Raw genomic sequence first — 25,646 nt, 5'->3', positions numbered from 1 at the left:
TAGATTTTTAGCTGCAAATGTCAGCAAAGCAAAACACTTGTCATGAAAGAAAAATATTATTTTGAGATGTGAAGTTAACACCATTAAATACCATCTTCTGAAGTAACCTGCTAGGATGAGAACAACTTATTTAACACAAAACCATTCCTGTTACTCACTTTTAATTCAAGCAATCTGATAAACAAATTTTAAAAATCAAGTATCTTTTATCTAAGGATTATAATATACTCTTACAATCAACATCCATCAGCCTTATGATCTTTCTAGAGGAAAACAGCTAAGACAATTTGTACAAATTCAGACAGCACACCAGAGGTAACTTGTGTTTTTCCCCTTTCAGGCAAACCCAAGCGAAAAGACTGAAAATAAAAGTTTGGAAGAGAAAAAATATGTAAAAACTAATTGTTAAAAAACCCAAGACACAAACAGAACAAAACTCGGGAACACTGATAATTAGAGTAGAAAGGATTAAAAATACTTTGCAATACAAGGCTTATAAGTAAAACCTTAATCACACATAACTGAGAAATTGTTATGAAATTTAATAAAGAACTAGTGTCTAATTTTACAATTATCAATTTCCAATAGCTATTTCACACAAATATCAATTTCTGACACTAGCAGGAAGCTTAAATAGTCCTTTAGGGATATGTAATAAATATTTTCTCTTAAAATCACATCAGCATATACTTTAATATAGACAAAAGATGCTCAAAGATGTTCAAATGAGCAATTTCTCTTACCTTTCAAAAGCAGGCCATGAAGTCTCTTCGCTTAGTTCAGAACCATCACTGCTGCCTAAAATGAAATGTTATTCAAATTTTTAAATATACTTTTCCAGTTTGGATCTTATATTTTAAAAAAGAAATTCTCTGATTGTGCTAAAAAATGGCAATCACACTTTTGTGAACTTCCAGATATTAATTCTTCATTCTAGTGTTACTGCAGTTAGATTTATTTTGCAATACAGTGGAATACAGTTGACAAGAATAGCTAAAATAACAAACTAACAAAGAATTTTGCATGTCTACTTATAGCACAAAATTTTTCCTTATTAGGTCTATCATAATTTAAGACCACTATAATTATGAAATCCTTATAGGTTCAGGGCATACCTTTTCCCCTTTGTATTCCTTTTAAAACCCATTTCTACCCTAATGATAGAAAGCTTTATGAAAGAATGAAATTCAATTCTCTGCCTTTAGAGACAAGGTAGAAGAGGATGGAATCCCTAAATTGGAAAAAAAAAATCAGCACTAAAACAATATAATAAAAATTTTCTCTTTGGCCAAAGTATCAGCTAAAATAGCCTCCAAATATTTTTAAATTAGCTGGAGAAAAAATTGAGGGGAATGAATTTGGAGAGTCCAAAACAGTTTAGATTTATTTAAAACTTATTTTAAAGGTAATTCTGGCTTTCAAATAAACATGAAATGACTCATATATTCCTATATTCCTTGATACATATTCCTATGTATCAAGTTAAATTGTCTATCAAACTTTCACAACTAGGATTCCATGAGAGAATGAAATTCTAATGTCCTAAAGTATCCATTTTATGTGTTGGATTAAACTCTTTCCTATGCATCTAGAATGGTGTTAGTTATGTACCATCCTTGGAAGAAATAGGAATAATTGCTAAAATAATTTTGTGTGGTGTGTGGTTTAGATGAGGGATTTGGAAGTAACTTTTGAGTATGGGATAAGAGAAGGGTTGTGGAGGTCTTATAGATTATCTTTTGATCTGTAGCATTATTTGTGGCTGAAATTTTAAGCATAATTATTTATAGAAAATAAAAGCTTTTCTAGAAGCATTAAGTTCACAGTAGATATGCCTAAACTTGCTAGGCAAGACTACTCTAGGTGGTCTAAGATGTTTTTACCATACTAGAAAATGTTTGAAGTCCCAAGCATAAGTTAATTTTTACATAGTACTTTCTTAAAAAGTCTCCAAAGTAAAGTAGATTAATATTGTATGTAAAAGTTACAGCTAAGGGAAAACTTTTTTGTAATTAAGAATTTTCTGTTTGTGACTACCATCTTATGTGGTTACAGACTTAGTATCTTCTCAGACTGTTAATGCTTTGAAAACAACTGGTAAGTGCCATAAGTGCATATGTTACCTTAATTTTCAAATAAGGATGGAATACACTTTAGTTTACTGATTTAGAGAATGGAGAGTAATTAAAAAATAAATACAAAGGCAAAAATTTAAAAGTCTATTCCTTCTCTAAAGGAGAAAAGTCTCCAAACTGAGGCACTAACTGTAACTGAATGAAATTAACTAGGTAACATTTTATGATAACCAAAAGAACATTTAACTAAAGTAAAAGCCACAAATAAACAAGAAAGTAATAATTATCATTAGATAACAGTTATGTTGGGAAAAAGCCAAATATAATGCACTTAATTGAGAGCCATAATTTTAAAAATTATTTTTGGCTTTATATGGCAGTGATTCTATAAGTGTAACCAATTTTTAATTGGAAAAAAAATTCTTCCTTTCTATTTTGCAAGATTCTTCTCTATTGTTTTTCAGTTTGAGATTGTTATTTGCATATAGGTTACTATAATAATGAAGAGGTGTTACAGGTGACAAACTTTTACTTTGTTTTTACTTTGTCTTCCTCAATCACTGCATTTATAAAAAAGGAGAATATCAGAATAAACACCTGTTGAATAAGTGCTGTAGAGCTCTAAAGTAATTTCATTTTCAGTGTTTATAAGTCAATATGACAGGAAAATGAATTTTCTTTTGTATCTCTTTCTACTGACTGTTCAACAATATTGAGACAATCATATTAACATGAATAGGCTTAGCCCTTAAGCAAACTGGTACTGAAGCACAGAGGAAGACATTTTCCTTCTTTTCTCTTTTAAAAAATAATAATAGCACTGTATGGATATTTTCTGATTATAAAAATAAATAATGCTCATCTAGAAGATTCAGAAAATAAATAAAAGTTTAAAGAGTAAAAAAAACAAACCCCTCTCTGAAGCGTATATCCCTCTCTAGTATTATCCCAATTTTATGCTACCCTTCATAGTACCTATTCTCTATTTCCTCATGTCTCATTCTCAGATCAAGGCTTTGCTCCCACCGTTCTATGAAGCAACTTTTTTTTTTCTTCTTTATTTTCTTTTAAATGTTACATTAAAGAAATATGAGGTCCCCAAATACCCCCCACTCCTCCCACATCAACAACCTCTTCCATTATCGTGGCACATTCACTGCACCTGGTGAATACATTTTGCTTTTTTTTTCTCCTCCCCTTTCCTCTTTATTTATTTTTGGTTCTTTATTTTCTTTTAATGTTACATTAAAAAAAATGAGGTCCCCAAACAGCCCCCACCCCCCTCACCCCACTCCTCCCACATCAACAACCTCTTCCATCATCATGGCACATTCACTGAACCAGGTGAATACATTTTGGAGCACTACTGCACCACATGGACAGTAGTCTACATTGTAGTCTATACTCTCCCCCAGTCCATTCAGTGGGCCATGGCAGGACAAACAATGTCCAGCATCTGTCCCTGCAGCACCACCCAGGACAACTCCAAATCCTGAAAATGTCCCCACATTATATCTCTTCTTCTCTTTCCCTACCATCAGCAGCTACTGTGGCCACTTTCTCCACATCAATACTATAATTTCTTCCCTTACTAATCACAAGAGTTCCCCAGCAGAATACCAGTAAGTCCACTCTAATCCATACTCTATTCCTCCACCTTGTGGAACCTGGGATGGTTATGTCCAGTCCCCCTCTACATCAGGAGGGGGCTTAGATTCCACATGGATGATGGATGCAATTCTCCTGCTTGCAGTTATAGGCACTCTTGGCTCCCTGGTGTGGTGGTTGACCTTCTTCACTTCCCTGTTCATTGGCCAGGGTATAAGTCCAATAAACCAGAGGGTAGGAGTTGCGAGTCTGCTGAGGCTCAGGCCCTGGCTGTCACATGGACAGTCCAGACATTCAGGTCTCCTGCGTATACACCAACCCCAGTGCCAACCACAGGTCCGGTAAAAGTAACAAAAGAGGCGTGTGTAGAAAGGTCATATCTGAGTTCAACTCCATCACACTCAGGAACACAAACTCCAAAGTAGGGCCAACTGACATGGCACTGACCTCCAGAGCCATCTGCCATGGCCATAGAACCTGTGGGTTTCTGCAGCCCTCAGGAGAACCAGTACCTGGGTTTCTATTTACTTTGGCTGTCTCTGGTACCCTGATGAGGCATGCATAAGCATTACCCCTCTGATGACCTCCCGACTCTTTTTTGGAGACTCATAGCCATATGAACTCATTTGTCCTTTCCATTTCCCCCTTTTATCCAAAGTCAAAAAGCAGTTTTTAACACCTGATATTACATGTAGGCTGAGATATTCTGCTGGTTGGAGTTGACCCTTTCATTCAAGGTCTTTTTCTAGTTACATCATCGGCTGGTGCTTGGTAGTAATCCCTTGGCACCAGGGAGGCTCATCCCCAGGAGTCAGGTCCCACGCTGGGGGGAAGGTAATGCATTTACATGCTGAGTTTGGTGAAGCAACTCTTAAGGCCAGCAATAACTGCTCTCCTGCCAAATTCACTGGTCAGTCAATTCCCCATTCTCCTTACTCCTCCTTTCCATTTCATATATTCAACACTTCCCTCCACCTTGATACATACTTCCTCTACTGGGTTTTTGTGATATCCCTCCTACTTCACTGGTTCTTCCTTCTTAGTTTCCTTTGATAGCCCATTCTTCCAACTACATACCTGACATATCCACATGGTCTAAGTATGTTCAAAATGGAACTAACTCCTGATTTCCCAACCCAGCAACACTTCAAAACACCTGACCTCTCCCTAAACAGGACTGCTCTTCCAGTCTTCTTTCTCTTAAATAGCACACCTTCTATCTAACTGCTTAATCTAAAAAATTTGGAGTCATACTTGACTCTGCCCTTTTCTAATTCCCAGATCCAAACTATATGTAGTCAAACTCAAGCAGCCTATATTCTTTTCCTCAAATGCCTCTCCTTCTAGACTCAAGAACAATCACATGAGTTATTAATCACAGTAGCTACTAGTAAGATGATCTTGTATCTAATTGCTGCTTTACTTTTGACTTCTCCCTATTTTTGATTAAATTCGTCCTTTTTTCCAGCTGAGTTTGGTAAAAATATTATTCTATTTAAGTTTGAAAACCCCTCAGAGAAATACTTCTCACCTATTGATATTCCACTAGAAAGAGTAGAACTTTCAGCTTGGCCTCGAGATGGTGCATGGGGCTCCATGACGCTATCATCTAAAAGATGTCTTGGCCCTGCATTTGGGAACGTTGCACTCTTAAACTCTGCTGTGTTCATTTTATGAATGAAACTGGAAACAGAGAAATAGTTTCATATTTTGTAGTACGGTTCCTAATTCAGGATATAAAATATAATCTTTATATAAAGATTCAAGATATAAAAGATTTACCCGTTACCCTAAACTTACTTTCGAACTCTCACATTAATGATCACACAGATTTTTACCATGGAAGTCTCAAATGAGCAGTTTAGGGAAAATGGTGAACAAAATGTGGCCATATCTATTGAGAATATTTTAAATGAATTCCATCTTGAGCCTCAGTTCCATTTAAAAAATTATTTCACATTCACTTTTGCAGAATAGCTATACAATTTAGCAAAAATTATGGCAACCATGGTTCCCTTTTTGAGAAATCAATCTAGGAATCTAGTGAAACATTTTCCCTTTCTTTAACATTTAGGAATGAAGAACACAATTTGTATAGACCTTAATTTATGATGCCTTATCTTGGTTAAGGCAAGCAATGACTATCCTGATATAAAGATTATAATTTAAAAGAAAATGGCAGTTGCTTTCCTGATTTTTTAAATGATAGCTCTGTAATATTCATTTATTTCCCCCAAATGTGAATATACTGTTGAGAAAAAGCTTGTTTCCAAATACAGGCAAAAGAAGAAATAAATGCTTTTAGGCAAACAAGATTCTTTACTGAATCACAATAAGACTGTTATATAAGAAAACTGTGCATAGACACTAAGAAAGTAAACGGAAAATAAATTCACCTACAAACAACTTAAAAATTGGAAAGATAAAATGAAAAATGCTGACTTATAACCCAAGCTATGGCACTTCCTGTGCCCATGTGGAATAAGGTTCCGAGGGGATGGGGGAGTCTGTGGTAGCAAGGCTCCTTCGGCTGTCACACTTTTTCTTCCACTTTGTGGAGAGGCTCCTACTTCAGGACCTTATGGATAAAAAAGAGAAAAATTTTCAAACGGTTTCAAAGGATTGTTTATTTTTAATTCTTTCATATAAAATATGAAATGTATTTTAAATTTTAACATAATATTAATGGCAGTTCTATTTAATTAACTGAGGATGAGAGAAATCTATTTTCAGAGTGTTAAAATACAAAGTCCCAAACCATATAAAATCCACTAATTCTGATCTATCTTACCTGTTCTAAGCCTAAGTTGGCGGTATAAATATTTTCTCATTTACAAAGAAAGAAGCAGAATTAGAGAGTATCTGCTAAGGATATAATATCAGATGAAACAAGGTCTAAACAGCTAGGTCTTATGAATCCCTGTCCATGGCTTTCTTTTTTCCCCTTAAACTTTTAACTTTGAAATAATTTCAAACTTACAGGATAGCTGCAAAAATAATACCAAACTCATACAGTGAACTCCAATATACCCCCTCCATTCCCTTCCTGGACCTAGATTCATCAAGTCTGTATCATAATGATCACTGCTGTATCATTCTATCTATCCACCTATCCATTCATCTACAAATTTTCTAAACATATAAGAGTAGGTTGTATACATCATGTTCCTTGCACAAATAATACTTCCATGCATATTTCCTAAGAATGAAGATAATCAGTTACACAACGACCTTAAATGCAGTTATCAAGTTTATATTGATAAGTTTACAGTCTATATTTCATTCCCCACCCCCCCCAAATTTTTCCAATAATGTGTTTTTGGGTCTTTTCCCGCCATTATTAGATACAGTACAGTATCATGTATTGCATTTAATTGTTACTGTCTCTTTAGTTGCATGTTCTCTTCCTTTTTAAAGAACTATTTAAATACATATACAACATAAACTTTCCCATCTCAACCAGTCCCAAGCAAACCATTCAGTGGACTTAATCACATTCACAATGTTGCATTACCCTCAACACCATCCATTTACTTTCCCATCACCCCAAAAAGAAACTCTACGCCTATTATGCATTAGTGCCCTATTATCCCTCCCCACTTCCCCAGTAACCTAGAAACATTATCTACGTGTTTGCATATTCTAGCTATTTCATATAAATGGAATCATACAATAGCTGTTCCTTTGTGTCTGACTTACATCACTCAGCATGATATAAAGGCTCATTTGTATAGTGGTATCAGAATTTTATTCCTTTTTCGGTTGAGTAATATTCCATTGTGTGCATTTTGTTTATGATTCATCTGCTGACAGATACATGAGTCGCTTCTACCTTTTGGTTATTGTGAATAATGCCACTATGAATACTGGTGTACTGGCATCACTGCTTTAAATTCTTCTGGGTATATACCTAGAAGTGGAATTGCTGGGTCATACAGTAGTTTTATGTTTAACTTTTTGAGGAACAGCCCAACTGTTTTCCATAGACTATACCATTTAACATTCCCACCAACAATGTACAAGGGATTCAATTTCTCCACATCCTCACCAGTACTTAATTTCCACTTTTAAAATAATAGCCATTCTAAAGGATATGACACGGTAGCTCATAGTGGTTTTGATGTGCATTTTCCTAATGGTTAATGATATTGAGCATTTTTTTTATGTGCTTACAGGTCATCTGCATATCTTCTTTGAAGCAATGTATATTCAAGTCCTTTGCCCTTTTTTAAACTGGGTTACTGTTTTATTGCTGAGTTGTAAGGGATTTTTATATATTCTAGATATTAAACCCTTATCAGATATAAAGCTCCCAAATATCTTCTTCCATTTTGTTGGTTGTCTTTTTACTTTTTTGATAATGTCCTTGGGTGCACAAATGTTTTTAGTTTTAATACAATCCAATTTCTATTTTTTCTTTTGTTGCTTGTGTAAAATCTAAGACTCTTCTGCCTAATGCAAAGTGCTATAGATATTTCCCCAAGTGTTTTATAGTTTTAGCTCTTATATTTAGGCTGTTGATCCATTTTGAGTTAATTTTTTTAAATGGTATAAGGTAGGGGTCCATTTTTCCTTTTTTGCCTGTGGATATTTAGTTTTCCCAGCACCACTTGTTGAAGACACTGTTCTTTCTCCATTAAGGGGACTTTATTCCTTTGTCAAAAATCAATTGGCTATAGATGTATGAGTTTCTTTCTGGGTTCTCAAAATTCTATTCCATTGATCTATATGCCTGTCCTTGTGTCAGTACTATGCTGTTTTGCTTGCTGTAGTTTATTTTTAAAAAAGATTTATTTTTATTTATTCTCCCCTACCACCATTCCCCCTGCTGTCTGCTCTCTGTGTCCATTTGCTGTGTGTTCTTCTGTGTCTGCTTGTATTCTCATTAGGTGGCTCCGGGAACCAATCCTGGGACCTTCCAGAGCAGGAGAGAGGCGATTACTCTCTTGCCCCACCTCATTTCTCTGTTCTGCTACGTCTTCTTATTTTCTCTCCTCTGTGGCTCTTGTTGCGTCATCTTGCTGCACAACTTTCCGTGTTGGCTGGCACTCCTGCGTGGGGCGGCTTTCCTGCACAGGGTGGCATTCCAACGCAGGGCGGCACTCCTGTGCGAGGTTGCATTCCTGCATAGGTCGGCACTCCACATGGGCCAGCTTGCCCTTACTGGGCCCTGGGCATCAACCCCTGGACCTCCTATATGGTAGATGGGAGTCCAGTTGGTTGAGCCACATCCGTTTCCCTTACTGTAGTTTTGTAAAGACTTTTTTTTTGGTCTTGTTTTTTTGAGGTATGGGGGGCCAGAAATTGAACCCAGGACCTTATATTTGGGAAGCTGGCGCTCAACCCTTTGAGCCATATTGGCTTCCCTGAGTTGGTTTTTTCATTTATTTTCCTTGTTGTTTGTTTTTGTTTTTTTTGGAGGCACTAGGAAGCGACCCTGGGACCTCCCCCGCCAACCATGTGGAAGACAATAAGACACTCAACCACTTGCATTTCCACCCCTGTAATAAGCTTTTAAATCAGGAAATGTGAATACTTCGACTTTGTTCTTTTCATGATGGTTTTGGCTCTTTAGGGTCCCTGTGCTTCCATGTGAACCTGACAATTAGCTTTTCCATTTCTACAAAGAAGTCTGTGGGATTCTGATTGGCAGTGCATTAATTCTGTAAATTGTCTTGGGCAGTATTGACATTTAAATGATAATAAGTTTTGCAAGCCATGCACTTGAAAAATATTTCATTTATTCAGGCTTTCTTTAATTTCTTTTGGTAATGATTTGCAGTTTTGTCTTTTACATCCTTCATTAAGTTTATTCCTGAATATTTTATTCTTAGTTGCTATGTCAATAGAACTGTTTTCTTGATTTCATTTTTGCATTATTTATTGCTGGTGCATAGAAACACCACGAACTTTTGTGTACTGATTTGGTATTCTACCATTTTACTGAATCCAATTATTAACTCTGGCTGCTTTCTTTTTGAGGAAAAAAGGTTATATATATATATTTTATATAAAGGATCATGTCATATGCTAATCTGGAAAGTTTTACTTCTTTCCAATTCGGATGTCTTTTATTTCTTTTTTGCCTAATTGCTCTGGTTAGCACTTCTAACACAATGCTGAATAGCAAGGATGAGAGCAGACATCCTTATCTTGTTCCCGATTTTAGGAGATAGCTTTCAGTCTATCACACAGAGAACAGAGTTAGCTGTTCAGTGCTCTTTTAATTGTAGTTCCAGTTTCATTTTCCTCTGAGATGAAAAAAGTATTGGGTAAGCTAAGCATTAGAATCAGAGTAGTCTATATTCACATGGCTCAAGCTTATGGAAATAAAAAAAGCAAATTCAAAGTAACAGATTTGCAAAATTTTAAAATTAAAAAAGAAACAAATTTCAAAGATTTAGACTGATATGTTTTTTCTGCTAGATATTGTCATGACTTGTTTCCTCATTTTTTTGTATCTTATTAGATAGGTCTTCAAATAGTTTTAGAATATACAATAATCAGAAGGTTAGTATTCAGAATTTGGGGGGAAAATACTACTTTTCAATAATTTCTTAAACAATGAATATTCATAAACACTTTATTAGTTCCTATTTGTGGTATCTATTTTCTTGATAAGGTAGCACATTTGCTTGCACATTATTAACAAACTATCAGCAACTTTTTAGTTAAAAAACAAAAAATCAAAATAAACCAAACAAAAATGATTGACATTTTAATATCAAAAACGAAAATTTATATGCAATATAAAATGTGCTGAGTATTTAATTACTTTGGAATATATTCTATCTCATTAGGTTACCTGATTTTTAAAAAAATTAGAATAAAGGAAACTAGGCACTAACCTACTAAATCTTCTCTGGAAGCAGCAGAACGTGGTGTGCTTGTCCCTGGTTCTATTTTTAATGAAAGCCTGAATTTTAAAAAGAAACAAAACACATAAAATGATTAACATTTGACAAAATAATATTAAAGTCACAAAAGTACTCAAAAAAGTAAAAACATTTTTATAAAATAATCTAGACTTTCTAAATAATAATCTTTAAATAATACGTAGCTCTCCTGTATCTTTCATTCACAGCTAATCTTGTGATTATTCTAGGAAATATTAGGGAGAGCAAAATGATTAAAAAACTGTATTTAAAAACACAAAAATCTCCTGAAAATACCCCAAAGTTGCCAAACAATTCAATACATTTCAAGATACTTGCTGAATGACTAAAAGGTGATTTAACATGTGGCCATATTAATACCTGACACAAATTCAGCAACTTTCACAGATAATATTAAATATATTATATAAACTCTTTCAAAAAGTCCTTACTGGAAGGGTTATTGGCTTGCCTTTAGCATTGAAAATCTCAAAAACACCTTTCTAAAAACTAACCAACAAACCATTCAATGAATGAACCAAGTCATCAAAGGAAAGATCTATACAAATAAAAAGGTTGCTGGCAAAAGCCTTGGTAAATCCCTGTCCTAAGTGAAAGACTGTGAGTGGGAACTTAGTGTAACATAATCAGTTTTGACTTCCACAGCAAAGGAGATTATAATTTCTATCAATGGAGGTTATTTCAAGCGTTGGATACTGAAGCAGTTGTAGAAAATACCATGTAGTCAGTCCACAAAGCCTAATATTATTACCTAAGTATCTGTCTAAAAATTAATAAAAACTGTTTAGCATTTAATCAATAGGAAATTTTATGAAATTGCACAAGTGACATTCATAATGATAAAAAACTATACTGTAGGTTTTAAACTTATTATTTCTTTGATAATCTAAGAGGGAATTAAATATCATTACATTCCAATTATTTTATAATGTAAAATCTATGTATTAAATAGATGTATGATTAACCAGAACTCCCTAATCTTTTTCTTTTTATAAAGCAGTTTAATTTTCTAGGCCACAGACTATACTGCATTTATTTATTTGATAAATTTTTATTGAACACTGGTTTTGTGTTGGGCGCTGTGCTCAGCTACGGGAATGTAATAGAGACCAAGACAGACATGGTGTGCTTGCCTTTTTGAAGGATACAGTCTAGTAGGCGAAAAGACAAAAAAATGAATAGAAAGGGAACTACTGGATACTCACATTGCTATAAGTAGCAATGTGTAGTTGACAGCAGTATACGAAGTAGAAGCAGCTTCCAAAGCCCAGGAGTGCTAGTGTCAGATGCCACAGTAGCATAAAATCACAACATAATAATTAAAAGTGATGCTAATTATATGGGAATTATATTTAAATGTATCATGTTGTGTGATCCATGTATCTTAAAAAAAAATTCCTCATCCAGAAAAAAAGTAAACAAACAAAAAATGAAAAAAGCCATATCACACAGCTAAAAAAAAAAGTGATGCTAATTTATTGAGCAGATATTTTTAAAAGATTCTTTATTTTTTAAAATTTATTTTCCCCTTCCCCATTCCCTCCCCCTCCCCCTCCCCTGCTGTTTTTGCTGTCTGTGTCCATTGCTGTGTGATCTTCTGTATCTATTTCTCTTTTTTGTCTTCTCTTATCATTTTTTCTCCTCTAGGATTCACTGGTATTTGACCTCTGGTTTGACTTCTGATGTGGAGAGAGGTTCGCTGTCTGCTGTGCCATCTCAGTTCCTGGTTTCTGCTGTGCTTCACCTTGATTCTCCCCTTCGTTTCTCTTTTGTTGCAATATCACCTTGCTGCTTGACTCACTTGCACACGCACTGGGTTACCGTGTGGTCATTCAGCTCACCATGCGGGCACGCTTTCTCTTCTTTTTCACCAGGAGGCCCCAGGAATCAAAGCTGGGTCCTCCCATATTGTAGGTGGAAGCCCTATCACTTGTGCCACATCCACTTCCCATGAGCAGAGGTATGTTCAGCATTAAAATGAAATAATTTGGAAAAACTTTCATCATGATTTAAAGTCATGCATGTAATTTGTAGTATCTATACTGGCTGCCTAGAGATAGAGTTGCCAAAAACAGATGACTTTAGATAAGTGAATTAGCATTTTTATTTAAGAATTTTTCATCATAAAAACCACTTTTTCCCTAAGAATTTAAATGGCTCTTATGTTAACATGCCCTAATTTTCAGAATGTTCAATTATTAGCTATGTAATACAATAGCATCTTTTTTTTTTGACCAAGCACTACTTTTAATTCTTAATTAAGACCATACATTAATATTTAAAATTTGGCATTTAAAATTCCAAATTGTAGCATACAGTAAACTCTTTACCATTCTACTTAGAAAAAAAGGATAGATAACAAAAGCGTTGGCTTCAATTTTCTTTTTCTTTCAATATTGCCAAAATACTCTCAAAGTATTAGCAAAAATAAATTTTTTTCCTATTTTTTAAAATTCATTTTTAAAAAATATCACATTCAGAAAATGAGGTCCCTATGTACCCCCCACCCCCCTCACCCCACTACTCCCCCCATAGCAACATTCTCCTCCATCATCATGACACATTCATTGCATTTGGTGAATACATCTCTGAGCATCGCTGCATCTCATCGTCAATGGTCCACATCATAGCCCACACTCTCCCACGTTCCATCCAGCGGGCCATGGGAGGACCCACAATGTCTGGTAATTGTCCCTGCAGCACCACCCAGGACAACTCCAAGTCCCAAAAACGCCTCCATATCTCATCTCTTCTTCCCATTCCCCACACCTAGAAGCCACCATGGCCACTTTTTCCATACCAATGCCACATTTCCTTCGATTACTAACCACAATAATTCATGAATAGAATATCAGTAAGTCCACTCTAATCCATATTCTATTCCTCCATCCTGTGGACCTTGGATTGGTTGTGTCCATTCCACATCTATGTCAAGAGGGGGCTTAGATTCCACATGGATGCTGGATGCAATCCTCCTGCTTTCAGTTGTAGGTACTCTTGGCTCCATGGTGTGGTGGTTGACATTCTTCAACTCCATATTAGCTGACTGGGGTAAGTTCAATAAACCAGAGTGTAGGAGCTGAAGTCTGTTGAGGCTCAGGACCTGGCTATCATATGGTCAGTCCAGAGATTCAGATCCTCTGGGTATATCTTAAACCCCAGCACCAACTACAATTCTGGTAAAGTAACAGGAAAGGCTTGTGAAAAGAGATCACACCTGAGTCCAGCTCCATCACACAGAAACACCAACTCCAAAGAAGGGCCAACTGACATGGCCATAGAACTTGTGGGTCTCTGTAGCCCTCAGAACAATCAATATCTGGCGTTGTATCTACTTTATCTGTCTCTGGGACTCTGCTCAGGTGTGCATAAGGGCAACCCCTCTGATAACCTCCCGGCTCTTTTTTAGAGACTCATAGCCATATAAACTCATTTGTCCATTGATTTAGGTCATTTCCCCCTTGATTTAGGTCAAAAAGCATTTTTAACTCCTGTTATTATATGTAGACAGAGATATTCTGCTGGTCCGAGTTGACCCTTTTATTCAAGGTCATTTTCTAGTTACGTCATCAGCTGGTACTTGGTAGTAATCCCTTGGCGTCAGGGAGGCTCATCCCCAGGAGTCATGTCCCACACTGGGGGGAAGGCAATGCATTTACATGCTGGTTTGGGTTCGAGACTGGCCACATTTCAGCAACATGGAGGCTCTCAGGAGGTAACTCTTAGGCACATTGCTGCTCTAGGCCTTGTTCTTATTTCAGATGCACAGGCTCACAAGCATAGCCATTAGTATCAGGGGCTCATTGTTGGACCTTCATTCTTTTTTGGTCTTTGCCATTGCACTTGGGGGATTGTGTTGCTATTCCTTTAGGGACTGTGATAGAGCTCCCCTGGCTAGAATCTCAGTACTCCCTCAGTTGTTTTTAATTGTTTCCACTATGAAAATATCCAAACATTTTTATGTACCCTGGATATATGCCCTGTGGAACTCCCTGCCAACCATGTGTCCTCTGTCAATAACATCCCACACTAGTATTCCTCCACTGCCCTTGTTGAACCTCTCTGTGATCCAAAACTTCCTGAGAAGTGAAGTCCAATATATTGCCAGGTTCCCTTAATAGTAAACAAGAGCATCTTTAGGGGGAAAAAAATCTGTCCTCTTCAGTCTCCAATAGAATGACGCAACACCATCAAGGGACACCACTATTTCTTACCCCATTCCATCTCCTTGAATGTCTTCCTTACCCTTCATGTGGCATTACCAACTCAACTGTTAAGATTTAGCTCAGGTGACACTGTCCCCTGAAGCCATTCCTATTTCCCTTCACTTTCCATTTCCCACTGAAAACTCGGTCAGGTCTCCCCCTAATTTATGTTCCCATAAAACCGTGGGCATATCTCTATCATAGGACTGTATAAATTATTTTGTTATTTTCTGTTCTGTGGATGTGACACATATGAGACTGAGCTTCGTGAGGGCAAGAATAATATTTGATTCTTTTTGTAATCCTAGCAACTAGCACAGTGACTAGCTTGCAGTGAAAGTTTAATAAAATATTTGTTAAAAGATTATAATGGGAAGGTTGCTGTGGTTCTGGCTACTACTGAAAACAAAAATCAATTTAATAACATCAGCTTTTCTACAATAATGAAAGTATCTTAAATGTCAGTTTCTAGAGAGTTAGAATGACTTTATGGCCTAAATAGCTAAGTCTATCCTTCAATAAGTTAAAAACTAATTTCAATTACACTATACTAAATTTTAACTACATAGTCAGTAAAAATTTACCATCCTCTATAACCACACAAACTTTTCTTAGACATCATTACAATTTGGTAGTATAAATTTAACTTCTTTAAAATCAAGTAAATTTCTTGACCCAGATATAGAAATTTTCAATAGCTATTTATTCATATTGAGTTTTTTTTTTAAGATTTATTTATTTCTCCCCCTTCCCTCCATTGTCTGCTCTGTGTCCATTTGCTGTGTGTTCTGTGTTTGCTTGTATTCTCATTGGGCGGCTCTGTAAACTGATCCTGGGACCTTCCTGAGTGGGAGATAGGTGATCATTCTCTTGGGCCACCTCAGCAGCCTGTTCTCCTGTGTTTCTTATTGTCTCTCCTCTGTGTCTCTTAGTTGTGCCAGTTCTCTGCATGGGCCAGCACTCCTGTGCAGGCCAGCAGTCCGCGTAGGCCAGCTCGCCAAACAGGCAGCGTGCCTTTACCAGGAGGCTCTGGGTATTGAACCCTGGACCTCCTATATGGTAGACAGAGCCCAAGTGCTTGAGCCACATCCCTTTCCCACATCCCTTTCGAGTTTTTAATCTCTTCTTTACCTCATTAGATAAGACATGAATGGTCATTATATGTAAGTGCTATATCAGTAATTAGAGAGATGAGTGAAATAGTGCTAGAAATAAGACAGAGACCATTAAACTCAAGAAGCTTACAATTTAGGGTATCAAGACTTGAGAAACAATCCCAGCCTTAGAAATGATCCACTGACCTTACACGGTTTCAAATGAGTTGCCATATAAAAATTTTTGGTAAAGTAAAATTTACTATAAAAATGTAAAGTAGTAATATTATGGTATAGGAAGAGAAGATGAAATCAAAGGTGTTTTCAAACATCAATAAAATTTTAGATACATTTTTAAGTATCTATCCAGAGCTTCTATATATATTAATATTTGAAGAACTGTTATTTCAAGTTGTTTTCCAGAATTTCTTGCCTTTTATTGGGACTAATTCTATTCTGCAGAATCCTTTAAAAATTGTTGAGACCTACAAATACAGGAAAGTTGATAACCACTATCATTTGAGACAAGTACGTATTTGCAGAAGACACAAAGCTCAATTTGAAAGCTTGGGAAAAATTGGAAACATAAAGCTAAGCAAAAAATTTTTTTAAATTAACAAGTGAAACTAAAAGAAAAACGAGAAATCTCAAGAGAAAAGAGTCTTTAGCCTCTCAACTTTTGAAAACAACAACAACAACAACAACAAAAAACCCAAAAAAACCCACCAAAACTTCCAGGAGTTATGATGTACAGCATATCACTGAAAGATATTTTGAAAATTAGTAATTCACCCCACCCCACCACATGCACCACTTTGGCAAGTATTGTGGATAGTAAGAAAAAAGAAAGAGATATTGGTTATCTTAAAAGTGATTTTTTAAAATCCTTGATAAAGGATTTGCTGTAATATAGAGAAAAGAGTAACTAAGCATGGTGCTATATGGGGGAGAAGGTCTCTTACCCAGAAGCAAGAAGTTCAGTATTTTCTCAATCCACAACTATAATTGAAAACAAGCTCAAAGATGTGTCAAAAATTACGATTAAAAAAGGAGTAATTTTTGTACTTTTAGAATGTTTCATTAATTTTTCAGTCTGAGATAAAGTTCCATAAAAAATACAGGGAAAGGAAGAAATTTATATCACTGTAGTAATTTATCAAACATCACCTCTCAACAACTTGAGAAGATAAAATACTTTTTGATAAAAGAATAGATAAGGTATTTGTATATTGGTTCAATTATATCAAGTGATTAAAAAAGAAATACATGTAAATATCTTTACCATTGTAAATTTACCACTGTATTAGGCATTTATATAATATGATATAGGATACAAATGTTTAAATAGATGGGGGTGGAAAGGTAGAGGACAGGTCAAAGTTATATAACAAGATAACAAGATAACTTACTTGTAATTATCATCTTCCACAAACTTTTGTAATTCTTCTATATACTGGACAGAGTTCAGGTATTTTTGGACATGAGGCAACATAGGAATATCTAGTAAAAAGGTGAAAAATAATTATCTTATAAAGCACATCTTAACCAGAACTTTAAAAGTTTTATAGGTCATTTTTATAATATTTTTAAAAATGTAATGATTGAAGCAATGAATGCACAACTATGTGATTATAACAAATACCTTTGATTGTATACTTTGGATGAATTGTATGCTTTATTAATATGTATCAATAAAATTAATTTGTTTAAAAAAAAGCTTCATTTACAAAGCCCTACATAGTTGAGATATACTATAGAAAAAAAATCAGGGACTTTATTGTGACTTATAGAGGCTTTTTTTTTTTTTTTTTTTTAAGATTCTGGCTCCCATTTGTAAATATGTTTTTATTTTCTTATAAATTTTAAGATCAATTTAACATTATAATGTGGTCTTACGTATAAAAATGTTGAGGAAAGGACAGATTAAGAGATTCTTTAATTTTCAGTAAAATTCTCTTCTACATTTTTGGAAAATTTTAGAGTTTTCTTTAAGATAAATTTATTTTAAATAAATCAAATAAATATAACTCCACTGTTTTTTTAGTACCATAAAAATGATATATGGGGCCTGCTAAAAACAAATACAACACTGGTATTAAGAAAAGTTTAATAACATCAATACGTTTTTAACAGTCCCTAGTTTAAAGGAAAAATAAAAGCCCCCTGGTAACTAATGATGAAAACAGAAGTATTAATAGTGACATTGTATGCTTAATTTAACATGCAAATAAATATTAAGCATGACAATTCAGCTTAAAAACCTTCAAATGACAAAGAAAAAATTTGAAAAATCCCAACAATCTAACTTTATCTCCTATCAAACTGAAAGCATCCATACATTTCAAAACCTTTTAAGTCCTTACCCTCACCCCCCAATCATTTGGGTTTGATTAGCTCTTTCCAGACATCTTACTGTAAAACACACCTTGGATGAGAACTGGTTATTTACTCAATGTCTGACTCAAGAAAGCTAGTCAATTCTCACTAGGATAAAAGTTCTCAGCTCCTTCCCTAACTGAAAATCATAAGAACTAATTACATAATAGATCAGTGAGATCAAATGACATACATAGAAAAAATTCTGTAAACTATAAAGGTTTATTTTTTTGAAGATTTATTTATTTCTCTCCCCTTCCCCCCACCCCAACCCCAGTTGTCTATTCTCTGTGTCTATTTGCTGCGTCTTCTTTGTAAGCTTCTGTTGTTGTCAGTGGCATGGGAATCTGTGTTTCTTTTTGTTGCGTCATCTTGTGTCAGCTCTCCGTGTGGGCGGCACCATTCCTGGGCAGGCTGCACCTTCTTTCGTGCCAGGCAGCTCTCCTTATGGGGTGCACTCCTTGCGCATGGGGCTCCCCTACGGGGGACACCCCTGCGTGGCACAGCACTCCTTGTGCTTGGCATAAACACTGCGCATGGGCCAACTGCACAAGGGTCAAGGACACCCAGGGCTTGAACCGTGGACCTCCCATGTGGTAGATGGATGCCCTAACCACTGGGCCAAGTCCACTGCCCCCTATAAAGGTTTAAATTCCAGTGATGTAGGTATACTTATTGTACTTGTGTTCTGTATGCAGTTGTGACAAAATAGTATAAAAGCAAAAGAAAATTAAGTATTTTAAATATTAAATATTAACTATTTTAATTCTTTAAAAGCAAGATCTCAAACAGAATGATATTAAATGAGATAAATGATATTTATCTCATATTAAATGATGAGATAAAATAGCTATTATTCTTCTTTATGCTAGAATAGAAATAAGAAATTGATATTCTCTGCTGTGTGAAAAGTGGCCATCAATGTACATGAATTAATCAATAGACTCACAGCGTAACAGCGCAGCTTTTTAACCCCCAGACACTTACCATATTCACAGGACTGCTGTAAATCAGAAATTATTCGAAGGATGTTATTCATTAAATTTGATCTCTGCTCATTTTCTAGAATGCTGCCAGTTGATGGGTATGCTGAATCAATGTATGTTAAATCTGACAAATAGATACCTGAAACAAAGTTAGATAAGTGAGTGCTTTCTTACTTGTAGTTTAGAAGAGTATCACGGGAAGCAGGTACAGCTCAGTAGTTGAGCGCCTGCTTCCCATGTACAATGTTCTGGGTTCAATCCCCAGTACAAACTTAAAAAAAAAAAAAAGATTGTCACAACCTGAAGAGAAAAAAAGAGTTAGTTTATAGGTATATTTCAATATATGCTGAATTTAGAATGTACTCTTATTAGTACACTGTAGCCTTGTTAAAACATGACCAATGAAGCCTAGATTTCCATAGACTTGGAGTCAGGCATGTAAATAATACATGTCTCTTTTGTAAATGACTTCTTATGATACCATTTTAAAGTATGGCTTGAGGCTGGAGTTAGAAACTCCAGCACATGTGAGACCTAATGGAAAGAAGCTGAACTTTGAACTGGTTCTGCCCCTGACTAGTTACATATTGGATTCCTATTTTAATCTCTTGGACCTTCAATTTTTACATCTGTACAAATAATACCTATTTTCCAAGTTGTGGTAAAGACTAAAGAAGTTAGCCAGCCTAGCCAGAGACTACCATGGGGTAGTTATTTAATATTAGTTCTGTACCCCCTCGCCCTGAGTTGATGGTTACTATCATTCAAGTTTTAACTTTTTTGGAAACTGTCTACTTCAGGTAGAAATGTCTTTAAAGATGAACAATTAGATTTCTGAAATAATTTATGCGACTACAAATGAACTCTTTCCTAGTCCTTCTTCTCTGTACCAACAAAAATAACATTCCCCAATATATCTTGGCTGTACTAGTTCTGGACATGCAAGGTCACATTTAAAAATATGTCCTAAGAGTTTACTATACACATATAAAATGTGTAATAGATTAGCTTTACAGTTCACTATAGTTGGAGAGAAAAACTACACTTTCCAAGTTCATCAACTGTCACTGATGAACTCAATGACTTTCCAATGAGCCTGTTTTTCCTCCTGCCAATTTCTCTACTTTTGGATGTTTTCTAGACTCATCTCTGCCCATTCAAATCTTAAAACTTTAGATTCAGTCCAACATCAACTATTTTCTAGTTTTCTTGCAGATTCCAAGAAAGGAATTTATAAACTGTCTAGTCTAACCCCCTCTTTTTCAGAGATGAAGATCCTGAGGTCCACAGATATTAAAGGATGTGTCTAACGCCACACACTACCTGTTAGTGATAGAGCTGAATCGCAGAGGCTTCACTTGTAGCCCAAGTATTCACTCTGTTATAAACCCACATATTACCTATACCATTCACTTGATAAACTTTTATGACTTTATATTCTTAGGTATTTAAATTTTCTTGTATTCAATATCCTATCCCTTCAAGACTATAGACTCATTTAAGACTCATTAAGCTGCTCTATCTTGGACTATATGAAAAAGAAAATCCTGCATAGTGAATTAAAAAAGAACAACTTAAAAAAAAAAGTTTTATTACAGACAGGAAAAAAGAATACAGACTTAAACAAAAAGCAGATAGGGAACACCTCCTTTAGCCAGCTTCCTCCCCATTTCCCAGGACTACTGCAGCAGGTTCAGTCTCTGAAGCGGAGGCAAAGCCCTTTCTCCCAGAGGGGTCCCGTGCTGGCTGCTACTTCCCCAGATCTGTGACCCACTAGCCTGTGGACATAGGAAGGGCAAAGTTGAGAGTTTCCTATGTCACTTTCCAAGGGCTTCACTCACTTGAAGGACCAAGGAGAGGGACACATGGACAATATCTATCAGTTTTGACCAGAAAACCCAACAGCTCCGGCAGATGAGGGACATCTAGCCCTTCTGAGTTTCTGGCCTAGGTTAGGCCAACCACAGAGCCACTGTCTCACCTACTCCACCCCAACTCAGCCAGCCAGGCGGGGTAGGTTCCAACTGGAAGCCTAACCTAGGAGCTCCGAAGCAGGGATGGAGGTGAGAGGTGGGGAGTGGCAGAGTCCCCCAGCCCCTGGTTGTCTGAAATCACCTGCAATGTATTTTGACAATAGGTACTTGTAATTCAAAACTGTATGTACCCCCGGAAAATCACGTTCTTAAATTTAATCTGTTTCTGTTGGTGTAAAACTATTATAAACTTTGCTATGTTTATTTCAGTTAAGGTGTGGTCCAGGGTAGGTCTTAATTCTCTTACTGGAGTCTTTTATAAACAGGATGAATACAGAGAAAAAGAAAGAGAAAGCCAGAGAAGAAAAAGTTTAGAAACTCAAACGCATAAAGTATACATACAGTATTATATACTATTTAGTCCAAATTTTACAATAAGGTACTGTAAATATCCCATGAAAGAAAAAAAAAAAATTCAGACTTCTCTGGTACGAAGGGAAGGCCAAAAAATTTTATATAGATTTACCAGATTGTGGTGGTACTGTACTCCTTTATCCACACAATGTGGAAGGGATAACTGTAATTATAAATATACTATTAACTATAGTCCATAGTTTACATTAGGTTTAGGGTTCACTCTTTATGTTGTATAGTCCTATAGCTTTTAAAATTTTTTATCTGGGAACATATATACAACCTAAAATTTTACATTTTAATGCTTTTAAAATACACAATTCAGTGGTGTTAGTGTAATACTCTCGCTGGTTGGCATGGCAATCCTTTTACTCATCCTAGTAGCATTCCTTTTCCATTAGGAAATCTTTACAACATTCTTTAAGTTACCCATCATAAATACTTTTTAAAATTTGGAATCTTTTTGCTTTCCTCCTCCTCTGATTACAGAGGAAGAGAAATCCCTCACTTCTTTCCAATTCTAAACCTGATTTGAATGTAATAACTACTGTCTCTTTCAAAACACCTACTGCTGTCTCTACTACCACGTACCCCTCACTGGCTCCTTTCCCAGAGTCAATACATACTCTTTAATCTGCTTCCTTCAAATCTGAACCCCTCACCAAGATAGGAACTTTGCTTCCCTCTCTTCAACAAATAACCTTTGAAAAAGAAATACAGAATAGTACACTTACTGCCTTCTTCTAACCTTCATCTCTGTATTTTTAATGTAATATTTGATACATATGAAAGTTTACATGTGTCATGAAAACTTTTTTGAAAAACTCTGAATTATGCCCAATGGAATGTAACTACTTATTGTCCTGTGTATATTGACCAATTGTGCAGCTATCTGTAAATTCGTATCAGCATTCCTGATTGCTATATGTGTTACTCTGAATTCTCTCTAGGCTGTAATAGCTTACTGATTCCCTTATCAATTTAATGATTTAAACAAAATCTTTGACATGTATTTATTTTATATTAGCATAAGCCATGATTTTATCTTTTAAAAATTATCCTTAAGCATGTAATATGTTATCAAATAATAAACATTTATTAGCTACCAGGTATTACCATTACTGTTACACCCACCTATATGCTTTTTTCTATTTATCTCCCTGCCTCTTGTACAGAGGAAACCACTATTCTGAATTAAGAATATCATTTCCTTGTTTTTTTCCTCCCCAAGACACATGTAGCTGTTTCCTTGCACAATGTATTGTTTACTTTTGCTTATTTTCGAGCTTTTAAAAAGATTATACTTTACATATGTATGACTACATTAACTGACAATAATTGTAGAGTTACTAGAACAGTGTCTGGTACATAGTGATTTGTGTTTGTTAAATAAATAAATCCTTCTGTGATTGCTTCTTCTATTTTATTTTTAAATGAGACTCAGCCATACTGTTAAATATTGCTTTATGTCATTCCTTAAATTGAGAATAAACTAGCAAATGACTGTATAATATTCTTATTCATTTTATTTCTGATAGACTTTTAGGTTACTTCGCCCTTTCCCATGTTGCTATAGACAGTCTTGTAAATTCTTCTTTAACATATGTACAAGAATTTCTCTAGGTATATTTATACCAAGGAGTGGAACTGCTAGGCTGTAGGGGATATTAATGTTCGACTTTATAAGACACTGCCATACCACCTCCCGTCCCCCACTGATAGTATGCAAGAGTTTCTACTAATGCACACGTGTGCTTACATCTGGTGTAATGAAAAGAATGATGCCCCCCACAAAGATACCTTCCATTCCTAACTTCCTAGCCCTATGGATGAAAACTCATCTGTAAATAAGATCTTTGAAGGTATTATTATAATAAGATGAGGTCAAACTCAATCAGGGTGGGCTTTAATCCAGTATGGCTGGAATCCTTATAAGCAGGGGAAATTTGGATAGAGCAGGAAGAAACAGGAGACAGGAAGGGAGAGAGACAGCTATGTGATGGGGCAGAGTTTGAGCTGTGGATAGCAGCAAATGACCATGAGAGCACCAGACTTCAGAGAAAGAATGATCCTGCTGACCCCCTGATTTTGGATTTCAAGCCTCCAAAACTGAGACAATAAATTTCTGTTGGTACTTTGTTACAGAAGCCTTGGCAAATTAAGACACCTGGTATTATCACTCTTCTTAAATTCTGCCAATCATGAGTATGAAATGGTATCTCATTGGGTCTTAATTTTCATTTCCTGATTAGTAATGAGGTTAATTCATTTGTATTTCTATGAAGTGCCTTTGTCCATTTTTCCCCCCTCTTGGGTTATCTTTTTCTTATTGATTTTAAATTCTTCATATATTGTTATCCAGTCACTCTTCAACACACTAAGGTAACTCTCTGCATCTATCATGCTAATGAAGCCTATTTTGGCAAAGGTATGAATGACCTCATCGTTATTAAATCCTTAAACATCTTCCTTGGTCTCTCTCTCCTATTTAATCTCTCCATAACATTTTTACCATTCCCTTTTGGTTCCTTGGTTTTTCCTGGCTTTAACTTGTAGCCACTTTTTCTGAATCGTCTTTTTTCCTCATATTCCTTGGAAGTTGGTATTACCTAGAGCTCTCTCATTAATCTTCCTCTTCATGTACTTTCCCTGGAACATCTTATTTCTGTAGTTATTCTATCACTTAACTACTGATGACTTTCCAAATCTGTATAGAACTGAGGTCCTGATTTTCATTTTCAATTTAATGCCAAACTAAACCCACTATGTGCTCCAAACACCTGCCATTCCAATTTCCTTACCTTGTTAGTGGTAGTACTAATTGCTAAAGTAAGAAAGTACAAAATCAGGAACTTACTACCTCATATTTTCCAGATTAAGCTATTAAGGAATACAACAATTATGTATTTGTGATATAAACCAGAGGGTAGAAGCTGGCATTCTATCTGTCCCAATGTTTTAAAAATCAGGAAACATGACAGGAAAAATCTAAATGTCTCCTTTTTCAGAAAAATTGGAAGATCTGGCAACTGTCTCATAATCCTTCCTAGCAAGAGTCAGTGTAGCTAAGGAGGTGAAGATTCCTTTCAATTAACCATAAGTGTGCCAGTTTGTCAGAACTCTCACTTTTCTCACTATCTTACTTCTGGTTTACTTCATTTATTTACATTACCCCCTTCATTGTTTTAGGCAGGCCTTTGCATTTGCAATTCTGGTATAACTACATATGTTATAGGAATTCAACGAAACAATTAAGACTTGAAGATTCTGAGAGAGAAAGAAATTACGTGTGAACTTAAGAGGGTGGATAGACAAATGTTGATAGTAGGGCATATCAGAAAGAAAAACAGCAAAAGCCAAGGTAATGCAATTGGGAAAGGACATGGTAAGTTTGGGAAGTAGACACCCAACTGTTTAATATAGAAATAGCTTTCAGCAATTATATACTCCAATGAGACATAAATGGCATAATATTTTGGAGTTAGATTTAAATACCACTTTCCACTACTTAGTCAAGTCCCACTGCTAATGAGTTAACATAACCTCAGTCATATTAAAATGTCTGAGTTTGTTTCCTCAGCTACTTAATAAGTAATTTAGACATTTAATAAACATTATATCACATATAGTAATATAATAACATAGCCAGTACTCAACAATTATTAATTTCTTCTGCAGCACCCAAATTTCATAGTAGAAGAAACTGGGCCAGAGAAAGGTGAGGTGACTCCTTTAAGTTCACATAGCTAATGTAGAGTCAGAACTCCACCCCCAGTTCTGTTTAGAGTTATGGTATGGTTGATTTTAAACCATACCATATCAAGTAGTATAACAAGAATAATCATATTCGGACAAAGGGGATCATTTTGTAGAAAAGTAAGAGGTAACAGCACCAGAATTTAAGTTTAAAAAGCACTAGTTTCTGAAAGGATCTTATATATATAAGATTTCTACTTATTTTTGGTATTTATATATACAAAAGCAGTTTTATTTTAAGAAGCTTTATACAGTAAGATAAC

General features: G+C 35.5%; 1 protein-coding gene across 4 annotated transcripts in view; it reads right to left on the bottom strand.

The window, feature by feature from the left end:
• Positions 1–25,646, bottom strand: part of RALGPS2 (Ral GEF with PH domain and SH3 binding motif 2) — a 219,544-nt gene that overhangs the window by 30,206 nt on the left and 163,692 nt on the right. For all 4 annotated transcript variants that reach the window (XM_058274797.1, XM_058274793.2, XM_058274799.2 and 1 more), the window contains 6 exons: positions 19,242–19,379; positions 17,288–17,378; positions 10,532–10,599; positions 6,126–6,261; positions 5,215–5,366; positions 744–798 (listed from right to left, as the gene is read on the bottom strand). In XM_058274797.1, coding sequence (XP_058130780.1) covers positions 744–798; positions 5,215–5,366; positions 6,126–6,261; positions 10,532–10,599; positions 17,288–17,378; positions 19,242–19,379 — 640 coding nt within the window. The remainder of the gene's footprint in view (positions 1–743; positions 799–5,214; positions 5,367–6,125; positions 6,262–10,531; positions 10,600–17,287; positions 17,379–19,241; positions 19,380–25,646) is intronic.

Source organism: Dasypus novemcinctus, chromosome 13 (genome assembly GCF_030445035.2).
Source record: "Dasypus novemcinctus isolate mDasNov1 chromosome 13, mDasNov1.1.hap2, whole genome shotgun sequence".
Taxonomy (NCBI): Eukaryota; Metazoa; Chordata; class Mammalia; order Cingulata; family Dasypodidae; genus Dasypus; species Dasypus novemcinctus.
The sequence above is the reverse complement of the archived record's forward strand: the minus strand, read 5'-3'. Positions and strand labels throughout refer to the sequence as shown.